Source organism: Barbatula barbatula (genome assembly GCF_947034865.1).
Source record: "Barbatula barbatula genome assembly, chromosome: 21".
Classification (NCBI taxonomy): domain Eukaryota; kingdom Metazoa; phylum Chordata; class Actinopteri; order Cypriniformes; family Nemacheilidae; genus Barbatula; species Barbatula barbatula.
In genome coordinates this window covers 20780521-20802359 of record NC_136784.1, presented here as the reverse complement: position 1 = coordinate 20802359, position 21839 = coordinate 20780521, and the positions used below count along the sequence as shown (strand labels likewise).

At 42.2% G+C, this 21839-nt stretch overlaps 2 protein-coding genes across 3 annotated transcripts in view; one reads left to right on the top strand and one right to left on the bottom strand.

The window, feature by feature from the left end:
* Window positions 1–205: 205 nt before the first annotated feature.
* top2b (DNA topoisomerase II beta) lies at window positions 206–17913 on the top strand. 2 transcript variants are annotated; one of them, XM_079484450.1, is made up of 35 exons: window positions 206–704; window positions 1631–1810; window positions 3131–3221; window positions 4312–4375; window positions 4672–4817; window positions 4949–5046; window positions 5120–5332; window positions 5416–5589; window positions 5685–5786; window positions 5902–6039; window positions 6132–6270; window positions 6549–6706; window positions 7144–7269; window positions 7356–7466; window positions 7541–7646; window positions 7729–7838; window positions 7933–8025; window positions 10894–11008; window positions 11092–11213; window positions 11761–11909; window positions 12008–12239; window positions 12395–12529; window positions 12614–12814; window positions 12892–13087; window positions 13176–13267; window positions 13900–14055; window positions 14230–14313; window positions 14394–14591; window positions 14662–14827; window positions 14912–15076; window positions 15154–15334; window positions 16140–16219; window positions 16309–16398; window positions 17044–17309; window positions 17392–17913. In XM_079484450.1, exons 1-35 carry the CDS (start codon window positions 663–665, stop codon window positions 17563–17565), a joined length of 4893 nt encoding a protein of 1630 aa, XP_079340576.1. In that variant the 5' UTR covers window positions 206–662; the 3' UTR covers window positions 17566–17913. The 2 variants fall into 2 exon arrangements, with proteins under 2 accessions (XP_079340576.1, XP_079340575.1); XM_079484449.1 differs by having other exon boundaries at window positions 217–704; window positions 1616–1810.
* A 3409-nt stretch (window positions 17914–21322) lies between these two features.
* The window catches only part of LOC306910644 (retinoic acid receptor beta-like), a gene marked incomplete at both ends in the record, with an annotated part of 71824 nt that continues 71307 nt past the window's right edge, over window positions 21323–21839 (bottom strand). The window contains one exon of the mRNA XM_079485356.1: window positions 21323–21531. Coding sequence (XP_079341482.1) covers window positions 21323–21531 — 209 coding nt within the window. The remainder of the gene's footprint in view (window positions 21532–21839) is intronic.

Here is a 21839-nt window from a genome sequence, read left to right as displayed (position 1 = left end):
GAAAGGAGACTGTTAGTATGAATGAAAACATTATAACAACACAAGCACAGCGAAAACTATGAATTATTAAAGTCTACTGGAGTCATTAGTGTTCACAGTTCAGCTCCGTTATATATTTGTTTTCTCCGAAATTTAAAGTGCATGACATCGCATGACGTCGGTCAGAATATGATTGGTTAAACGGCCGGCGGTTCGTATTCCTATTGGCCGGGCGGTGCTGAGGGGGCGTGTCTCCGTACGGATAGCGCAGCCGGACTGACGCGGCTGTGCTATTGAATGAAAATCATTTTTATGCGCAAATAATTGTTATTCGCGCGCTGCGATATTAAGTCTGTTCGTTTGTATAATACATTGACGTATTTTTCCGCTATTAGAATGTAATTCTCCTGTTTTAAACATTATTTATTTATAAAGAGCTGGTAAAACTCCGCGAGCGAGGATTGCAGGCCTCGAACAGGCGCCGGTGATCGATTTTAACAATAGCCGACAGACATAGACTCTGAGGCGGCGCGCCGCGTGCATGAGAGCCGCTATCAGACCGACACCTTTGTTACAGCAGGAGAGAAAGAAAGGACGGAGAGAGCGCGGAGGTCCGGTGTGTTTCTCGTCACATATGGACGCGTTCTGACGGCTTTTCTGGACAGACTCACACACAATAGAAAATGTCTAACGGTGCAGCAGGAAGCGGGGGTTTAACTTGGGTGGTAAGTCAAGAGATCGCCATTAACATGATCATCCGTGTGTTATTACACATATACACACGCGCTTTGGGCTCGAGCGGTTATTATAAGCATTGTTTGTGTTCCCGCGCGCGCGCGCACACACGCGAGATTCATTCAGACGCGATACATTCGTTTATTACACATCTACAACACTTATTATAACAGGCGTATAACACACAACACAGATCAGTGTCTGTGGAGTCGTCTGGGATGAGAGGTTGTGTGTTTATTTCTCTCCAAACTCTCATGCTGATCCTAAACCAACTAATGTAATACAGTTGTCTAATGTAAACCTATAAAGACACAAAGAAGAGAATCAGCGGATGGCAGGACAGTGTGAGTTTATGAGGACATGACATTACAAGCGATTACAGATCAAATGTTAAAGACACGACGCAAGACTCGGTATCTCTCAATACACACACTGCCATTCAGACGGCTACGCAAGGCCTGTTCCTCATTATTTAGTCCAAACATCCAGTTCATAAAACTCCATTGAATCAGATCCCAGTTTTCTAGTGTCTTCACGTTCTATCAAACAGACAAGCAAAGGCCTTTATATCAAGACATCTTTAAGACACAAAATACATTTCAGTCAAGTGATCCTAAACATTTGTCTCACCTTCTTTGTGTGGCTTTTCCTCTTATCAGGATAGCTGTGGGTTACACCCCTAAACATCATACCGTGTATTCTTTGTTACCGTTGCATTATTGGCTTTAACACAAGCACCTGGACATCGCATCGGCAGAAGTTTAACACGCTGTACCAAAGATTATTGTTTCCAGAAATGTTTTGAACTAACAAGACTTCACCCGCTCTGACGAATCATTCATCTCCATGAAATAATCAACATTAGCCTTTAACAAAACTGCACGACTGTATCTAACAACAGACCCTCTTTGACAAGAACAATGGTGCGAAGAAAGAAGAGATGAACGGCCGAGGAGATTCGGGGAAGAGCGAGACGACGAAGAAGGAGAGCTCAAAGAAGATGTCTGTGGAGAGAATCTATCAGAAGAAAACTCAACTCGAGCACATTCTCCTCCGTCCGGACACTTACATCGGCTCGGTGGAACCTGTCACTCAGGTGAAACAACACACACACACACAATAAAAGACACACACCTTTGACATTTTCATGAAGTTTGTTAAGCAGTTTGGTTTCCGAGGACCTGTGAGAGTGTTTTTTGTGTTTGTAGGTGTCGTCCAAACATGTGTATCAGGACATTTCTCTCCCGCAAACACAACACAAGTTACACCTTCTTGAATCCTTCAGTGCACAAATCCAGTTCTACAGAACTGAGAAAACTCTCATGTCTTACTTCTACTGCTGCAGTGAATATGATGAACACATTCACACACCTGCACCAAAACATGTGCGTTCACCCACATCAGTATGTGAATGAATCTGCTGCTGTGAGTCTCTGACACAAGTTCTCTCTCGTGTTGCAGCACATATCTGTGGGATGGATGGAGCATTCGTGCATCTGCAGAGGCCAAATGTGAAAAAGATCCTCCCGAGCGGCTTTATTCCCTGAAATCACCAATCCTACTAGAATCCTTTGGTTTAGTTTACGTTAGAATGCTGGTGGGCTACATTGACGGAAGCCCTCGTACCGCGCCATATAATTGATGTGGGGCATAGGAGAATGTATGGGCACAGAGAAGAATGCACTGTAGGCTTCGTCTGGTGGTTTTAAGTTAGTCTGGTTATTTGACGAGAAAGAGATGATTAAACACGTTAAGAGTCAGCAATTGGTTTAAATACTTTGCTTTTACTACAGTAGGCCAAACCGTATTTTTTTGCTTTAACATGTTTTTTGGTTGTTTAACTGTACCAGAGTTCATTTTCGTGAGGGACTGTTAATGTAGCCGACCAGCATTCTAACTTAAACTAAACCAAAGGATTCTAGTAGGATTGGTGATTTCAGGGAATAAAGCCGCTCGGGAGGATCTTTTTCACATTTGGCCTCTGCAGATGCACGAATGCTCCATCCATCCCACAGATATGTGCTGCAACACGAGAGAGAACTTGTGTCAGAGACTCACAGCAGCAGATTCATTCACATACTGATGTGGGTGAACGCACATGTTTTGGTGCAGGTGTGTGAATGTGTTCATCATATTCACTGCAGCAGTAGAAGTAAGACATGAGAGTTTTCTCAGTTCTGTAGAACTGGATTTGTGCACTGAAGGATTCAAGAAGGTGTAACTTGTGTTGTGTTGTGTTTGCGAGAGAGAAATGTCCTGATACACATGTTTGGACGACACCTACAAACACAAAAAACACTCTCACAGGTCCCCAAAAATACCTTCATAAAACAGGAAGTGTCCATGTTGAAAGCATGTTTATGTTGTTATACACATTATTTCTGTGTGTAATTCTGAATGTTTGTGTGTTCTTCAGCAAATGTGGGTTTTTGATGAGGAAATTGGAATGAATCTGCGGGAAATCACATACGTCCCTGGATTATATAAAATCTTTGATGAGATTCTCGGTAAGAATATTCCTTCTGTTTCCAATTCTGTGTGCTTCGTCCACTGAGAGTGATGTCAATTTTATCAGACTTAAAATCAACATGAAACATGAGTTTACTTTCTTTGTGTGTGTTTCTGTTGTTATTGTCGCCCAAACTTCACTCATGTTTTAATCGTTTATTAAAAGGAATAACTAGTTCCAAACACATTTTCTCTTTCTGTTTTATGAGCCCAAGCACAAGCGTGTTGACTGTCTGAACGCGTGACATAGAAAAGTGTTTTAAACTCTCAGAAGACATAAGTCCTCCTCACCTCCACTTCAGTCCATCTTTACTGTTTTAATCACAATTTATATGTTTACATTACATGTCCTTTATCAACAAAACACAACTCGGATCGCGGCATCTTTCCTTTGTTTTATGTTATTAATGTCGCTCTGTCAGCCGGTTTATGTCATCTCAGAGTTTCTCATGTTGGTGCAGATGTGAGCTGGAGAATGGCCTGATGGAGGAGTTATTTTGTGAATGACAGTCCTCTTTACTGGCACTGGAACTCAACTTTCTAAACATGATCCGGGGGGAAAGTGACTATTCTAAACCTCCACCATAGTAAATCCTCTTGTGCCAGCACACGTTTATAGTTGAACTTATGTTCATACTTAACTCATGCATACTAGAAACACCTTTCTGTTCTCCTGAGTCTTGAGGTCATTGTGAGGTGAACCATTACGTTCCATCCATATTTGTTCATTCAGTTCAGTTTCTCTTAGACATGTTTATGTAGCATCTAGAGGAGACAAAAGTGATTCAAATCCTATCGATCGTTCTTGTATATGGAGTCACAATGATACGGCTTCATTGAGGGACGGAACAAGTCAAAAGAGGCACAGTGCTCTTTGCCCTGCCAGTGTTGTGTATTATTATGTGACTACTCTTTTTTAATTTTCAACAGACTTTACAGTTGTCAAATAACACAAAAATCAGCTGAATCAACTAGCTGTTATTGTGTCACTGTGAGCGTGACGGTGTGTGTCAGGAATCAGACATTATTATGATTGTAATATGACTGTAAAGGTGATTTGTTTTTTCTCTTGATTGTCTTTATCAATAGTGAACGCAGCAGATAACAAACAGAGAGACAAGAACATGACCACCATCAAAATCAACATCGACTCGTGAGTTTCATTCAGAGATAAGATCACGTTTGCTTCATGTGACAGCGTGTAGATCAGACTGTAGGACTGGGTGAAGGGCTTGTGTGTGTTTATTTCCCTCTGATGTGAGGGACAGGTTATGGCTTTAGTTCAGGACATCCGGCTCAAAGAGTCGAGGTAACATAAACACATTTCATCATCTGAATAATACATTTTGGAAGGATTTAAACATTTGTCAGCGTACGATTACAGTTTCATGTGTTTTGTGTGTGTTTTAGACTAGACTGTTGAGCAGATTTGTGTTTTCATGTCAACAGAGAGTCCAACACCATCTCGCTGTGGAATAATGGGAAGGGAATTCCTGTGGTGGAACACAAAGACGAGAAGATGTTTGTGCCCGCACTGATCTTTGGACATCTTCTCACCTCCAGCAACTACGATGATAATGAGAAGAAAGTCACAGGTAGTTCAAAAATAACGTCTTCTGATGTAGAAATACTGTTTTCATGTTCAAACTAATATTCTGATCGTTTCTCGGATGCTTCAGTGTAAGCGCACATTCACACTTGACTCTCTTCGTGTCTTACCCTGCAGGTGGACGAAACGGATACGGTGCCAAGCTCTGTAACATATTCAGCACAAAGTTCATAGTGGAGACGGCCTGTAAAGAGTACAAGCGCAGCTTCAAACAGGTACACGTGTGTGCTGTGAATGTGCTGCCCGACTGTTGAGACAGATTTACCTCCCAGAGTTTATCTCCCACAGACGTGGCAGGAGAACATGACAAAGGCCAGTGAAGCCAAGATCAAGCATTTTGATGGAGAAGACTTCACATGCGTCACGTTCCAGCCAGATCTGGCCAAATTCAAAATGGAGAACCTGGACAAGGACATCGTTGCTCTGCTGACCCGCCGGGCGTACGACGTAGCCGGCTCCTGTCGCGGTGTTAAAGTCATGTTCAATGGAAAGAAACTACCCGTAAGTCCACGACACTCTTCTTTGACCAGGATTTCTGTTGATTTGTGTTGAATGGTCAACAACGTGTCTGTCTGACGCTGCAGGTGACCGGATTTCGCAGTTACGTGGATCTGTACGTGAAGGATAAACTGGATGAGACGGGTGTGGCTCTGAAGGTGGTGAATGAGACTGTGAGTGAGCGCTGGGAGGTTTGCCTCACCATGAGCGAGAAGGGCTTTCAGCAGATCAGCTTTGTCAACAGCATCGCCACCACCAAGGTTTAGAAAACGTTTATATTCGTATCTCCGTCTAGATTTTGAATGAAAGTGTTTTGATTCTGAGTGTTTCACTGGCGTGTTGTTTGTTATGTCAGGGTGGAAGACACGTTGACTATGTGGTGGACCAAATAGTGTCCAAACTGATTGAAGTGGTGAAGAAGAAGAACAAAGCTGGAGTGACAGTGAAACCATTCCAGGTGAACATTCGCATGTGTTCAGACACATCCACATCATGTCCGACCATGAGACGATTCCCTCATCGTTCTTCAAACATCCCTGCAGAAGCCAGATGGAAATGTTTTTGAATTTCAGGTGAAAAATCACGTGTGGGTGTTTGTGAACGCCTTGATCGAGAACCCAACCTTTGATTCCCAGACCAAGGAGAACATGACCCTACAGACGAAAAGCTTCGGCTCCAAATGTGTTCTGTCCGAGAAATTCATCCGAGCCGTGAGTCGGTCCCTCATACTCTCATGAATCCATGAGGAATTTGATCTCATCTTAAAGGTCTTCGTTTTGACGTGTGATTTTTCTCATGACAGGCCACAAACTGTGGGATTGTGGAGAGCATTCTGAACTGGGTGAAGTTTAAAGCTCAGACGCAGCTCAACAAGAAGTGTTCTTCTGTCAAACACAGCAAGATTAAAGGAATCCCTAAACTAGATGATGCCAATGATGCCGGTGAGACATCTGAACTCAGTTCTCATATGGTCATCCTGAGGAGATGCTCAATCGCTTTCATAGCTCAGCAGTTTTGATGGAGTTCACTGTTCAGGTCTCCGCTTAGTCTCTGAGGTTTCTCTTAAACTGAGATGTTGAATGACATCTCTTCAGAAACTCCAAGAATAGAGAATATCTGATTGAGATATTATCTGAGGGATGTTATCTGTGAATTTGTAGAACTGATGAGTTCATTCGTCTGGTATTGTGATGATAGTTTTTGCTGTTGTGTTTTGTAGGTGGTAAGCACTCATCCCAATGTACTCTGATCCTGACTGAAGGAGATTCTGCCAAGTCTCTGGCTGTGTCAGGTTTAGGAGTGATCGGGCGAGATCGATACGGTGTGTTTCCTCTCAGAGGAAAGATTCTCAATGTGAGAGAAGCCACACATAAACAGGTGAGAGCCAGTTTCATCCCAAACCCACTATTTATAAAACCTTTGACATTATTTTCATTTCAACCACCAGTTTCTCATTCTCGTAACTGTAATACATTGTTAAAGAGATTGTTCACCCAAATTCTGTCATCATTTATTCTCCTTCGAGTAGAGAAAGATATTTGGAAGAATGCTTATAACCCCATTGACTGCCATAGTAGGGAAAATTGGTTTAAATGTTTTTGTTCTGTTGAGCACAAAAGATGATGTTTAGAAGAATCTAATGTAAACCATTGATTCTTTATTGTAAAGTCTTAGTAAATATAACTAATATACCAAATACATAATTTAAATGTTGAAGTCATCTGCATTACAACAGTATGAAAGTGATGAAAATATTCTTCTCATCATTAGAAATGATTTACTCATATTGCCGTTTTCAAATCTTTGTATGATAGATCATGGAGAATGCAGAAATCAACAACATCATTAAAATCGTGGGTCTGCAGTACAAGAAGAGTTATGAAGATCCAGAGTCCCTGAAGAGTCTGCGCTACGGAAAGATCATGATCATGACCGATCAGGTGGCGTTATCTCATATATCTACTAATTGACACAACAGACATGCCGTGTGTGTGTGTGTGTGTTAGTGAATCATGTGTGTGTTCAGGATCAGGACGGCTCTCACATCAAGGGTCTCCTCATCAACTTCTTCCATCACAACTGGCCGTCTCTGCTAAAGCACACCTTCCTGGAGGAGTTCATCACACCCATCGTAAAGGTACAAGACGCACACACACCACAGCCATTCAGAAGAATGCTTCGAACTTTCTCACCATGTCATTTCTTCTGCAGGCCGGTAAGAATAAACAGGAGATGTCCTTCTACAGCATCCCAGAGTTTGACGAATGGAAGAAACACACAGAAAATTATAAAACCTGGCACATCAAGTACTACAAAGGTTTGTGTTCTTTACGTTCCCTCTTTGAAAGATACTACGTCTAGAAACACGACTGCATGTTTCTCTAATCTGTTTTTCCAAGGTTTGGGTACCAGCACCAGCAAAGAAGCAAAGGAATATTTTTCCGACATGGAGAGACATCGAATCATGTTCAAATACAACGGCACTGAAGATGACGCGGCCATTACGCTGGTGAGCTTTAAACGTTTATTAGCAGATGTCACTTTGCTTAAATAGACACATTCATCAGATTTTTAAGACAGATTGCATGATGTGACGTTTTTAGGCGTTCAGTAAAAAGAAGACTGATGACAGAAAGGAGTGGTTGACCAACTTCATGGAGGACAGACGGCAGAGGAGGATGCATGGACTCCCAGAGGTGAACACACACACTGAAGAGAAATAATTGTTAGATGTTACCCAACATTGTGGCACCAGGGGTGGGGGGTTTGCTGTGGGGTGTTCGAAGATGCGGCCGTGTGCATGATGCATTCCAATTTTAGGTTTGAATTAGCAGCAATTTGGGAACCGCAATTGCTTGAATGAATGGTGGGTTCAGTATCTTTCTTCATAACACACAAAACTTCAAAAACACACAATGACATTTTCTATTTATAATAGTATACACCGACCTTAAAAAACAAATTACTATAGCACACACCGCAAAAAATAAGAGACGAATATACAAATTCTTAACGTCAAATAGGTTGCCTTTAACAAAGTGAATAATCACAACACACTTAAAGCAAAAAATTAAAGGAAGGAAGCGAAAATAAAAAACCTTTACGTTAAATAAGTTGCCTATATTAACAAAACGATTCACGACTTTGCTACACAGAGGATGCAGAGACCCAAGTAGGGTAAATGGTAAGTTTTTATGACAGTCCAATAACAGTAATCCACCAGGTGTCACCATCACCCACCTAAGGAGTCCGTGGGGAGAGGAACCACTTAGGGAGATCCTAAGCAGTACAGTCCACAGGAACCACGGGAGTCCAGCGGGATAGAACTCGACCCGATGATACTCACGGGAGAAAGGAAGTAGACCCTGTCCGGGAGATCCTGACCCACGAAGTGAGCACAGGAAGCATCCTACCCATCGGTAGAGTCTTTGACAGGAGTGGTGACCACTGGTGGAGAGATGACTGGGTGCAGGGAGCAGAACGAGAACTACAGAATAATCGAGCTGATAGAAACAGTCTAGGCACTGGAGACAACTAACAGGGAGGCTAGCTAGACTACGAGGTATAGAAAATCCGAAACTGGGTAAAGACGAAGAGACAAAGAACTAGGAGACAAAGAACTAGGAGACAAAGAACTAGGAGACAAAGAACTAGGAGACAAAGATCTAGGAGACGAAGAACTAGGAGACGAAGAACTAGGAGACCAAGGACGAAGAGACGAAGAACTAGGAGACGAAGAACTAGGAGACGAAGAACTAGGAGACCAAGGACGAAGAGACGAAGAACTAGGAGACGAAGGACGAAGAGACGAAGAACTAGGAGACGAAGGACGAAGAGACGAAGAACTAGGAGACGAAGGACGAAGAGACGAAGAACTAGTAGACAAAGAACTAGGCGACGAAGAAATAGGAGACCAAGGACAAAGAGATGAAGTACTAGGAGACGAAGAACTAGAAGACGAAGAACTAGGAGACCAAGGACGAAGAGATGAAGAACTAGGAGACGAAGAACTAGAAGACGAAGAACTAGGAGACGAAGGACGAAGAGATGAAGAACTAGGAGACAGAGAACTAGGAGATGAAGAACTAGTAGACAAAGAACTAGGCGACGAAGAACTAGGAGACCAAGGACAAAGAGATGAAGTACTAGGAGACGAAGAACTAGAAGACGAAGAACTAGGAGACCAAGGACGAAGAGATGAAGAACTAGGAGACGAAGAACTAGAAGACGAAGAACTAGGAGACGGAGAACTAGGAGATGAAGAACTAGGAGATGAAGAACTAGGAGACGAAGAACTAGGAGACGAAGAACTAGGAGACGAAGAAATAGGAGACGAAGAAATAGGAGACGAAAAACTAGGAGATGAAGAACTAGGAGACCAAGGACAAAGAGATGAAGTACTAGGAGACGAAGAACTAGGAGACCAAGGACGAAGAGATGAAGAACTAGGAGACGAAGAACTAGAAGACGAAGAACTAGGAGACGAAGAACTAGGAGACGAAGAACTAGGAGACCAAGGACAAAGAGATGAAGAACTAGGAGACGAAGAACTAGAAGACGAAGAACTAGGAGACGAAGAACTAGGAGACCAAGGACAAAGAGATGAAGAACTAGGAGACGAAGAACTAGAAGACGAAGAACTAGAAGACGAAGAACTAGGAGACGAAGAACTAGGAGACGAAGAACTAGGAGACGAAGAACTAGGAGACGAAGAACTAGGAGACCAAGGACAAAGAGATGAAGAACTAGGAGACGAAGAACTAGGAGACCAAGGACAAAGAGATGAAGAACTAGGATACGAAGAACTAGAAGACGAAGAACTAGGAGACCAAGGACAAAGAGATGAAGAACTAGGATACGAAGAACTAGAAGACGAAGAACTAGAAGACGAAGAACTAGGAGACGAAGAACTAGGAGACGAAGAACTAGGAGACCAAGGACAAAGAGATGAAGAACTAGGAGACGAAGAACTAGAAGACGAAGAACTAGGAGACGAAGAAATAGGAGACGAAGAAATAGGAGACCAAGGACAAAGAGATGAAGTACTAGGAGACGAAGAACTAGGAGACCAAGGACAAAGAGTCGAAGAACTAGGAGATGAATAACTAGGAGACGAAGAGACCAAGACCAAGGAGGAAGAGACGAAGACCAAGGCAAAAACAGCAAAGGCATTCATACACGCTATTGTAGTTTGGTCTTTAGCTAAACTATGTGATTTATTACTATAAAAGTTCTAAATTACACTGGGAGTCGGTGCCATGGTGGACAAGTGATGTAATCAGTAGGCGGGTGGACACCGTGTATCACAAGGCTAATAAATTAATAAAACTATCTCATCATAGTGTCACCTTAAAGCAGCTTTACATATATCTTACTGTTGTGTCATCAGTGTCTTGTAATAGAACATCAGATAATCACATTATTGACATTAAGTAACAATGTTTGTACATTGCTAACAATAACTTGTATGATTTATATTTATAAATACATCATTTACAAATTGTAAAACAGTTTTATTTCCCTTCTGTGGTTGCTCACATTGGTCATTCTGTTTCTTATTACAGCAATACCTGTATGGCACCATGACACGACACCTGTCCTACAACGACTTCATCAACAAAGAACTGATCCTGTTCTCAAACTCTGACAACGAGAGATCTATTCCCTCACTTGTTGATGGTGTGTTTATCTTCAGTCCTGCACTTATAGCTGCTTATTTTTAGCTACAGCGACAAATTACTTTACAATTATTTTTTATGCAGGTCTGAAGCCGGGTCAGAGGAAGGTCTTGTTCACTTGTCTAAAGAGAAATGATAAGAGGGAGGTGAAGGTGGCCCAGCTGGCCGGATCTGTGGCTGAGATGTCAGCGTACCATCACGGCGAAGTTTGTAGCAACCATTTCATTACATGTATTTATCTATCATTTATTGACCTCAAAACATGAACTAAGTGATGGTCAATATAGCGTGCACACCATACACACGCAGAGTTCTACACATTGCCAGTGTGGGTAAAAAGTTACAGCAGTGCAGTTAAACATGTATTGATTGCTTGTACAGAGATATTGTCTGAAACTGAGAAAGATATATCATCTCGATGAAATGTGACACTATGTTGAGTAACATAGGCAAGCTTTGTAAAGGTATAGAAATGTTTTGTAAAAGTGGAAGGGACCCAGGATAGAGCCCTGCGGCACGCCAGTGGTGTTCACTGCACTCTTTCATTAAGCTCTACAGTAAGTTTCAAGGCTTTATAGTGCAGATGACCAGAAACTAGTATGTGTGTCAGTCGAGACAGTTTTGTACCACACATACTGCACCTGCATTTTCAGTTTGGCTACAGTACTGCAGGCTGTACCAGTGAACCTATTATTAAGGCCTTTTATATAGTGAAAGCAACGAAAACATTTATTTTATTCATGTTATCTGCAGCAAGCTCTGATGATGACCATCGTGAATTTAGCCCAGAACTTTGTGGGCAGCAACAACATCAACATTCTTCAGCCTCTTGGTCAGTTCGGTACCCGAATCAATGGCGGTAAAGATGCTGCCAGCCCTCGTTACATCTTCACTATGCTCAGGTAAGACTCGTTAGCGTCATTGATAATTTCTGATGATAATAAAGCTTACACACTGAGGTCTTAGTGACGCATTGGTTAATGTTTCTATCTTCTCTCAGTCCATTGGCCAAACTGCTGTTTTCTTCTTTGGACTCCAATCTGCTGAAGTTCTTGTATGACGACAACCAGAAGGTGGAGCCGGAGTGGTACATACCCATCATTCCCATGGTGCTGGTGAACGGAGCGGAGGGCATCGGTACAGGCTGGGCCTGTAAGATCCCTAACTATGACCCACGAGAGATTGTCAACAACATCAACCGTTTGCTTAACCACCAGGACCCCCTTCCCATGGTAATAACAACAAAAGTAACACACAGGAGCAACCCTTATATTGTTTGTGTGAAAGGACCGTATTACAAGGTTAAATATGTTGTAAAAATAAACAGTAGGGTTTATGTTAGTGTGATTGCGTTTCATCTGTGTGTGTGTTTGTGTGTGTTCATCAGCTGCCGCGCTACAAGAACTTTAAAGGTGTGATTCACGAGCTGGGACAGAACCAGTATTTGGTGAGCGGGGAGGTGTCTGTCCTGGACAAAAACACCATTGAGATCATTGAGCTGCCCGTTCGCACATGGACTCAGGTAACGTGTGGACGTCAGGACTTTGGGTTCAGGATAACTGGTGCGCTGCTGCTGATGTCTGACATGCTTCTCTCTCTCTTTCAGGCGTATAAGGAGGCGGTTCTGGAGCCCATGCTTCAGGGAACAGATAAAACTCCTCCCCTGATCTCAGACTATAAAGAGTATCACACAGACAGTACAGTAAAGTTTGTGGTGCGTATGACAGAGGAGAAGTTGGCACAGGCGGAGGCAGCCGGTCTTCACAAAGTCTTCAAACTGCAGTCCTCTCTCACCTGCAACTCCATGGTACGGATCAGAAGACAAGTCACTTTGAATGGTCTTGCTGAAATGTTTTGATGATGTGTGTGTGTGTGTGTGTGCAGGTGCTGTTTGATCACATGGGCTGTATGAAGCGTTACGAGTCCGTTCAGGACATTCTCAAGGAGTTCTTCGAGCTGCGTCTGCACTATTATAAACTGAGGAAGGACTGGCTGGTGGGCAGTCTGGGTGCTGAAGCGGCCAAACTCTCCAACCAGGCTCGATTCGTCCTGGAAAAGATTGAAGGGAAAATTTCAATCGGTGAGATGTGATTTGAAGGAGCTGTTATGGCAGTGAGCAAAACGATGTGTATCGCCGTCTATCTGAAAGGTGTGTTTTATATTGACAGAGAACAAGTCAAAGAGAGAGTTGATGCGGATGCTGGTGCAGAAAGGATTTGAATCAGACCCGGTCGCTGCGTGGAATAAAGCTCAGGAGAAGGTAATTCTGAATGGAGACGCTGAGACAGACACTTCATTCAATATATTTACATTTACATTGAGTCATTCAGCAGATGCTTTTATCCAAAGCGACTTACAAAGAGTTCAGGGAGCAATAAGCTATATGTCATAAAAGAGCAATAGTACAATAGGTGCTAATACAAAGTTACTAGTTTCAACAAAAACCTGTTAAGAGAAAGAGGGTTAGTGTACCTTTTTTTCTCTGTCCAGTTTTCACAGAAGAGATGAGTTTTAAGCAGTTTTTTGAAGGTTGTGAGAGATGTGGTTGACCGGACCGCATTGGGAAGAATGTTCCACCAGGAAGGAGTTGTGAAGGAGAATGAGCGGGAAAGGGATTTAATGTCCTTATGAGAAGACAATATATACTGTATACATACTGCAGATCATGTTCATATAGAACCATCACTGTACAAGGTTAAGTTTCTACAAAATATTTGATAAAAGCAGCAATGTGAGAGCGTAGGTGCTTTCATTCATAAGCAGCAGTTTAAGCAGTGATAAACAGCCTTATCTCCTCTCATGTGGGGTCTGGTGATTGATGTGGTGTTGTGTAGTCGTAGCACACGCTCACTGTGTGTGTCTGTTTGTGATTGCTTGTGTTAATGATGTCAGTCACTGGAGGACGAGGATGGTGCCGGGAATGACAGTGACAGCTCGCTGGACTCGGGCTCGTCGTCCGGACCAAACTTTAACTACATTCTTAACATGCCCCTGTGGTGTTTGAGCAAAGAGAAGGTGGAAGATCTCCTCAAACAGAGAGACGTGAAGGTACAGCACTGAAACCATTACACTCGCCTCAGAAATGTGTTCTGTCACAATTTACTCATGATCAATCTCCACTGAGAACAATGAAAGCAGAGACAGTCGAGCTCATGAAAGTACTTTAGAATGAATCTGTGAATACACACATGAGTGAGGGCCGTGTGTGTCTGCGTCATACAGAGATCAGAACTGAATGAACTCCAGAAGAAGATTCCTGAAGATCTGTGGAGAGAAGATCTGGCCGTCTTCATAGAGGAGCTGGATGTGAGTCTCCTAACAGAGTGACACTCATCATGACCCCAGTGTTTGTGAGATCTTCATGTGTGTGTGTGTTTGTATCTCAGCGCTTGGAGGGGCAGGAGAAAGAGAGCGTGACTGCGGGCAAGGCCGTGAAGCTGGTGAAAGGGAAGGTGGGCAAACCCAAAGTGAAGAAGATGCATCTGGAGGAAACTCTGCCGTCTCCGTTCGGCCGCAGGATAGAACCTCAGATCACACAGGCCATGAAAGCAGACGCCTCCAAGAAACTCAGCAAGAAGAAGAAGGTAAACATCTATCTGTGTGTGTCACACGAGGGCTGTCGGAGAGCTCAGTGTTCTTTCTCATGTGTCACAGGGTGAAGCAGACCCAGCGGTGAAGTTGGAGTTCGATGAGGACGGCGCTGTGGCCTCGAACGGAGGAACAGCAGAGAATTCTCTTATTTCACCCTCAGGTCTGCCCAACCCTGGAGCCGGAGCAAAAGCCAAAGCCCCGAGAGTCAAGAGAGAGAAGAAAGAACCTGGTGAGAACAGACCTTAGTGTTTCAACTCATCATCATCATCATCAGGATGTCTGTGATGCAGATGTGTGTCTAACCCTCTCTCAGGTACTCCGAGACAAAGGAAACCCGCTGGTGTTAAAGGCACGGGCAAGAAAGTGAAGAAGAGGAACCCGTGGTCAGAAGATGAAAATGATGATGAGAAATCTGATAGTGAGCTGGATGAAAGTGGACCTGTCATTCCCAGAGACACCACAGCCAGACGAGCGTCAGGTCAGTGCCTTCCTCCACATACACGTGTATCTTCCTTCATCAGTGAAACTGAACTCATGTGTGTGTGTGTGTTACAGCCGCGAAGGCCAAGTACACATTTGACTTCTCGGAGGAGGAAGATGATGGTGATGAAGAACAGGACAATGATGCTTCACGCTCTCCAGTTCAGACCTACAGAACAAATCCAGCAGAACAAAACAATAATGTTGATGAAGATGATAATGATGATATATTCCCTCCAAAAACAACATTCACCTCGTATGTACATCTGCATCACTTCACTTCACTCTGAGAAATAGAAATATTCATCTGCTGCTCGTGTCTCAGCCATATCACCCTGTAGCCCAAGACAGTTGCCCACTGGAGCTAAGCCCGGTCAGTGCCTGGATGAGAGGCCTCCTGGGAAAGCTAGGTTGGTGCTGGAAGAGGTGTTAGTGAGTCCAGCAGGGGCGCTCATCCTGTGGTCTGTGTGGGTCCTTATGCCCCAGAACAGTAACTGGGACATCCTGACTCTCTTTGGTCATTAGAAATCCCAGGATGTCCTTTGAATCAGAGTGGGGTGGCCAGATTTGTCCCTATACATCATCATGGCCTCCTAATCATCCCCATATGGACTAATTGGCTTGGTATCTCTGTCTCCTCTCCACCAATAAGCTGGTGTGCGGTGTGTGATATGGCTGCCGTCGCATCATCCAGGTGGTTGATGTAAAGCACCATATGAACGATTATTATACCTAGTGTATTAAGGACTAGTATTCCTGTCAGTGTGCTATTTGGGACTAAACTGGCTAGTAACTTGAGTACACAGTTAGTTTATAGCTGTTTTTCATATAAAGTAGACTGAAATATATATGAAATAAATCGGTAATATCAACGTATAGTAATATTTTAGATTAACTGAGGTATACTAGAAGCACACTATCTTGTAAGGGCATACAGAATTTTATACAGCATTATTTTCCTCAGCACAAAACACATATGTCATGATATATGATTTCAATTGTAATGTTTTTATGCAGCATTGTGGTGTTTCACTAGTATTGACAGTAATGAGTCTTTATAGGTCCGTGTCAGCAGTGAAGAAAGAGACGGAGAGTGTGTTCTCATCTAAAGCCACATATGCTGACAAGAGCAGTGATGACGGTACGTGTGTGTGTGTGTGTGAACGTGTCATTCAGTTGTATGCTGGTGTATATGTCGTGTTCATGTTGTTGTTGTGATTTGTGGATCAGATGTGAAGTCAGACAGTGATGATGAGCGGCCTCCAGTCTTCTCATCATATTCCAGCACGTCTGCCGTGGACAAACCAACAGCAAAGAAAGGTAAACATCCCCACACGGCCACCAGAGGGCGTCCTATCACACAACAGACTACATGTGTGCACTTATTACACAAACATAATGTTAGAACATCAGGAGAATCTGTTTGACTCACACTTTCTGTCACAACAAGTTTGAAGTGACTTCATTTGAGATGTTATGTTAGATGTGATTAGCTTTACTGAACTATGCTGTAACCCTCTCTCGTAAGCCTACACGCATTGCTTTGAATCTCTCTTCACCAACAGATGAAGACCTGCTTTACAGATGACATAAAGTACAGCTGAAGAGTTTGGTTCCTTTTGGTTTTTATTATGTTACTTTGCTGTATTCTTTGAGTTATTATGGCTCAAATCAACTGCAGTTTGATTGAAATGAATTGGGCTGCACAAGTTACCTCACTTTGGAACCAAACTCTTCAGAAGATGATGATGATGATGATGTCATTAATTACCACCTGTTTGTCTCTTCTCTATCTTAAATGTGTGATTCTCAGTGATGACCACTGTGTGTTTGTGCGTGTGCATAGTGTGTGTGTGTGTGTCGGTCTTCTGTGTTTTCACCTTTTTAGTTTTTTCTTGAATGTTTTGCTTCTTGTCAATATGTTTCTTGTACAGCTGCTTTGTAACAATGACTTTACTTTTCTAGCTCCAGCTAAGAAAGCTACAGACGCAGCATCTAAACCGAAGAAAGCACCATCGAAAGCCAAAAAGCCCAATACATCCGTGTGGGACTCTGACTCAGACACGGCTGTTAAAAAACCTCCAGCAGCAGCAGCAGCAGCATCAGCATCAGTGAAGGGTGTCAGTAAAGGACGAGGTAGAAAGAGAAAACAGTCGAGCTCAGAGGAGGATGAGTATAGCCCTGTGAAGAAGACTGGAAAAAACACCACCACCAGCAGCAGCAGCGGCAGGGTGAGGACAATAAGAATAAACACAACTCATCATGTTTCACTTTGACTTTGGGTTCTCATGTCGTGTGTTAATCGGCTTCTAGAAAATGAAGAAAGCGTCTGACGATGATGACGACGATGATGCCGGCATGAACAGTTTCAGTCGATTGGACACGGGCAGAGATCGCTCCGGCCGAGCTAAGAAAGAAGTCAAGTACTATGTAGATTCGGATAATGATAATGATGATGATGATGGCGACAACGACATGTTTGTCTAGACACACACAAACACACAAAACAGACGCTTGTTGAAGAACACATTAAGTGTCTCTGCCCAGCAGAACTTTTGTACATTTACCCTCCATTTTATTTGTTTTTTTTAAGCGTGATGTTTAATTCTTTCTACTGTGTAGCTGTTTTACTCTTTTTATTATTGTTATTATTATTATTATTGGTATTATTGTTATGATACATTGACAATGTTGTTTTTTTAATCATTGAAGTGAATTCGTCTGAGCAGCTTTTAGACGTTTAGGCCGCTGTGCTTCAGGACCTTTTAATGGTTTAAAATGAGAAATGATGAACCTTTTTGAGACAACTTGGAAATAAATATGAAATGTAAATTATTCCTTGGTGTCAGAAACATTCATTTAGCAACTTAAACTAAGCTTACACGAGAGCAGCCTGTAAAAATCATTTCTCTATGCATTTGATATTTAAGCAATAACATCATGGTCCTCCTACAACACGTAAAAGAAAAAAGAGCTTCATTTATAATCACTTCGATTGTCCGATTTCTCTTAGCTGTTGATGTTCAAATCACCAAAACAGACACACCTGCCCCCATCCTTCACTTTCGTCAGCGCTCGGCTCGACTCATGTCCGTCATGTGCACTGTGGACCTCGCTGCTGATTGGCCACAAGGTTGTTTTGGTACTCGGCCCGACTTTGTCTAAGTCCAAGCGCCTTCGGGAAATGGGACACCCTGTTTTTAATGTATTTGATATATAATACAGGAACATTTGACAAATGGCCTAGATCACATACGAAGCATTTCTCTGTCTAAAGACCTTCACACAACTTTATTTTAAAATAAATACAATTTTATTGTTTTGCCAGAAGGTTTGATGATAAGGAGATGAACAAAAGCGTTGTTATATACAAACAAGACTGAAGCAAAACAGATGTGTTGTCAACAGACACACACTTGGATGAGGAGGGACAGAATGCTCTTGAATTGTCATTGTCCAAACCCTTCGGGTCCGTAAGTTCATTACACAAGCAAATCTCATGCTGAAGAGCATGACACAATTATAAAAGAGCATGAAGGATTCTTTCAGTAAAAAAGGTCATCCGTTTCCTCACAAGCTTCCAGTTCAAATGTTTCTTGAAACGAGAAAAGAAACCTAAAGGGCTGTTTCATCACGTCCCTTTCATGACGTTTGTTTGAGATCAGCAGACATTATGGCAACAGTAACAACATGATATTATTATTATTTTTAGTCAAAACTCAGATCACATTCAACACAATACAAGATGATTTCAACTTCAGATTCTGAAAGTGTCTAGTATAGTGAATATGACGTTGAAATTGAACCTAAATAATAAAATAAGACTTGACCCATAAATGATGATCTGTCATGATTTACTCCACTTCCAATTGTTCTTCCATGAAACACAAACAGTCCTGGACACTGGTTACTTGTGCCGATGGCTCTGTTCCATGCAATGACACATATGAAACAGTTCTCTGATTCTGCTTTACAGAAAGAAGTCATACCTGTTTGTACCAGGTCGAGAAATGATGACAGAATATTATTATAATGTGAACTAACCCCTTTCAACATTGATAGTTTACAGCGGTAATGACGGGAGGATTGTAAATGCTTAAGGAAACTGTTGGTCAATGTTAAAAAAGACATTTGTTCACTGCAAAGACGCATGCAGCCTCAACACAAAACACAGAAAAACATGACGTGACGTACAAAATCAAAATACTGCATAACATCTTCTTCACATTCATGAGATGAGAACTGATCTTCTCACTTCTAAAGTCGGTTAATGTCAATGTGTGTTTCAGGAACTTTTGAATTGAAAACCCATTTGTGGAGTAAAAAAGTGGAATGTTTTTGCTGCAGTTTTCCATTCGATCAAAGGGATTCGACATCTGTCAAGCAGCAAAAAGTACAAGCACTTGTGGACTATAATCCTCTAATGCAGCAAGTTCTGCTCCCATAACTGATGAGTTGTACAGTATGTGACATCATGTTGTGAAATATCTGTGAGCTGAAGTGCTTTTTGTCTTTTTTGGAGTTTGACATCCCAATTCCCTTTCATCCAATGCAAACACAGAATGTCAGTCATACAGGTTTAAATTGGGATTTCTTCTTTTGGGTGAACGTGGAATGATGGTCCTGTATGACTTGATAAGAGTTCACAGACAGAAACATGACCTCCAAAAGAAAAGTCAAATATGGACAGTTAATCATGTCAAGTAATATTGACAGTACTCTCAAGAGTTCAGTTTAAGTGCAATGAGAGATTACGGACGCAGAAAAACATTCAAAGCCTTCGTGTTACACTGAATCTGATCACAAATCAGCCAAACACAGACACTCAGAGACACTTGTATTTCAATAAGAGGTATTTTACAAACTCATGATCAGTTGATATAAAGCTGATCTGAGCTGAAGGCTGTCCCGTCACCCTGTCAAGATAATTCACTTGAAATAAAAAACACAATCTGCTCGCTGTATGAGTTTATCAGCCGCGCTGCAGAGGATTGCAATGTCCCGTAGATTTACTGCAAATAAAGACACTTCCATGAAAGATTATCCGTGATCCTGGTCACCGAACCCATGTGCGCTTAGAGTCAGCCAGACGGATGAGACATTCCATAAAAACCTGCCGAACATGACACACGCAAGCGTCAGATGATGACAAAGTGTTTCACTGCTTACACTTCTCTTTTGAAGAGAATCTGTCACACATTTCTAGTCTTCTTTCTCTTTCTCGTGTAGAATTAGGGCTGTCACCGTTATTCATCTACTGAATAGAAGCATAAATCAATAAAGGCATCAGAAGTGTTTTTGGCCAATGAGTGTCATGACCGTCATGTGCTGAACACAAAGATGCTGTTTTACACTCTTTTAAACACAACCGTTTAAAGGTCTGTCGAGAGCTTTGTGTGAGGACATCACAATCACATCACTTTGTGTCATCACAAACGATGCTTTTTGTTCTTATTTGAGGTGGACAGCTCCAGTCTTGACTGTATGTTTTAAAAACATCTCTTGAGTTCCTCTGAAGTCATAAGGGTTTGGATTTACACATTGATGATTTTCATTCCTTTAACTGTATTACTTCATTCTTCCAGTAACACCCATGTAGTGTGAAAACAAGTAGCAGAAAGAGTTAATCTACTACAGGACCGGTTGGAGTCTTCACCTCAAGACTTCCTCCATATGACGGCCTAAAACCATAGATATAGACTTACGGGTGCAATCCGAGCAGTCTGGCTGTATATGTAGAAAACGAAACAGCTTTAAATATACAAACAAATGTCAAATATTAGACTTCCATAACGTCTATATGCAAGAACGTTCTAAATAGGTGCAATTATATAAGTGTATCATGGAGTCGAGCTCCTTTTTAAACGGGACGTACTGCATCGACTGATTATAAAGACAATGTAAAAAGCACCACTAAATATATCATAGAAACAGAGACATATGATGATATGTACAATATATGCAACAGCTTGACTGAGAGAAAGAGCCGAATCACTTATTCAAAGTAAGAGCTTATCATGCACATGAAGAAATGCATACAGGAGACCTGAGGAGGTTCACATCTGTCACAACCGTTGATAGCAGTAGAATTTGATTCTTCAGTCGTGTTTGTAATGTTTTTACACCTTTAGGCCATTATCTTTATCATTATATATAAAGTACTAAACATAGCGGAGGGCTCCGAGGTCCACCTGTACTGTGCAAAGGAGTGTCAGACAGTCTGAGGTTCCACATGCCTGTAGTTCTAGGGTTCCTCACTGGAGGATCCAGCTCCAGAGCTATCGGTGGGCTCCGGAGAGGGGGCGGAGGGCTTGGGGCTGCTGTTCTTCCCTGTGCTGCTCCTCTCTGTGGAGTTCTGTCCATCCTGACCCTCAGAGTTCTCTAGCATCTCCTGGATAAGAGGAGGCATTGATCCTGGAATCTCCATCTTTAGAGAGATCACTCGCTCCGCACCTGCAGGAAACAGTCCTTGTGAATTCTGTCACTATCAAGATGGTCAGGCATTTTATCTCTCAAATCTTTTTCACTTGTTGTAAATGAGGAAATGTTATATAAAGCTCCAGTCAAAAATGGAGTGCCACAAGGATCTGTTTTAAGCCCCACCCTTTTCTCCTTATACATGATTCCTCTGGGAGATATTTCAGGGCTTCAGACTGAAAGTGGATTTGGGCTTATTAAATATTGGCTTATTTTATAAATGTCAGTAAAAGACTATAGTGAAATGATGCTGTTTCCAATTAACCAGTTTAATGCGTCTAAAG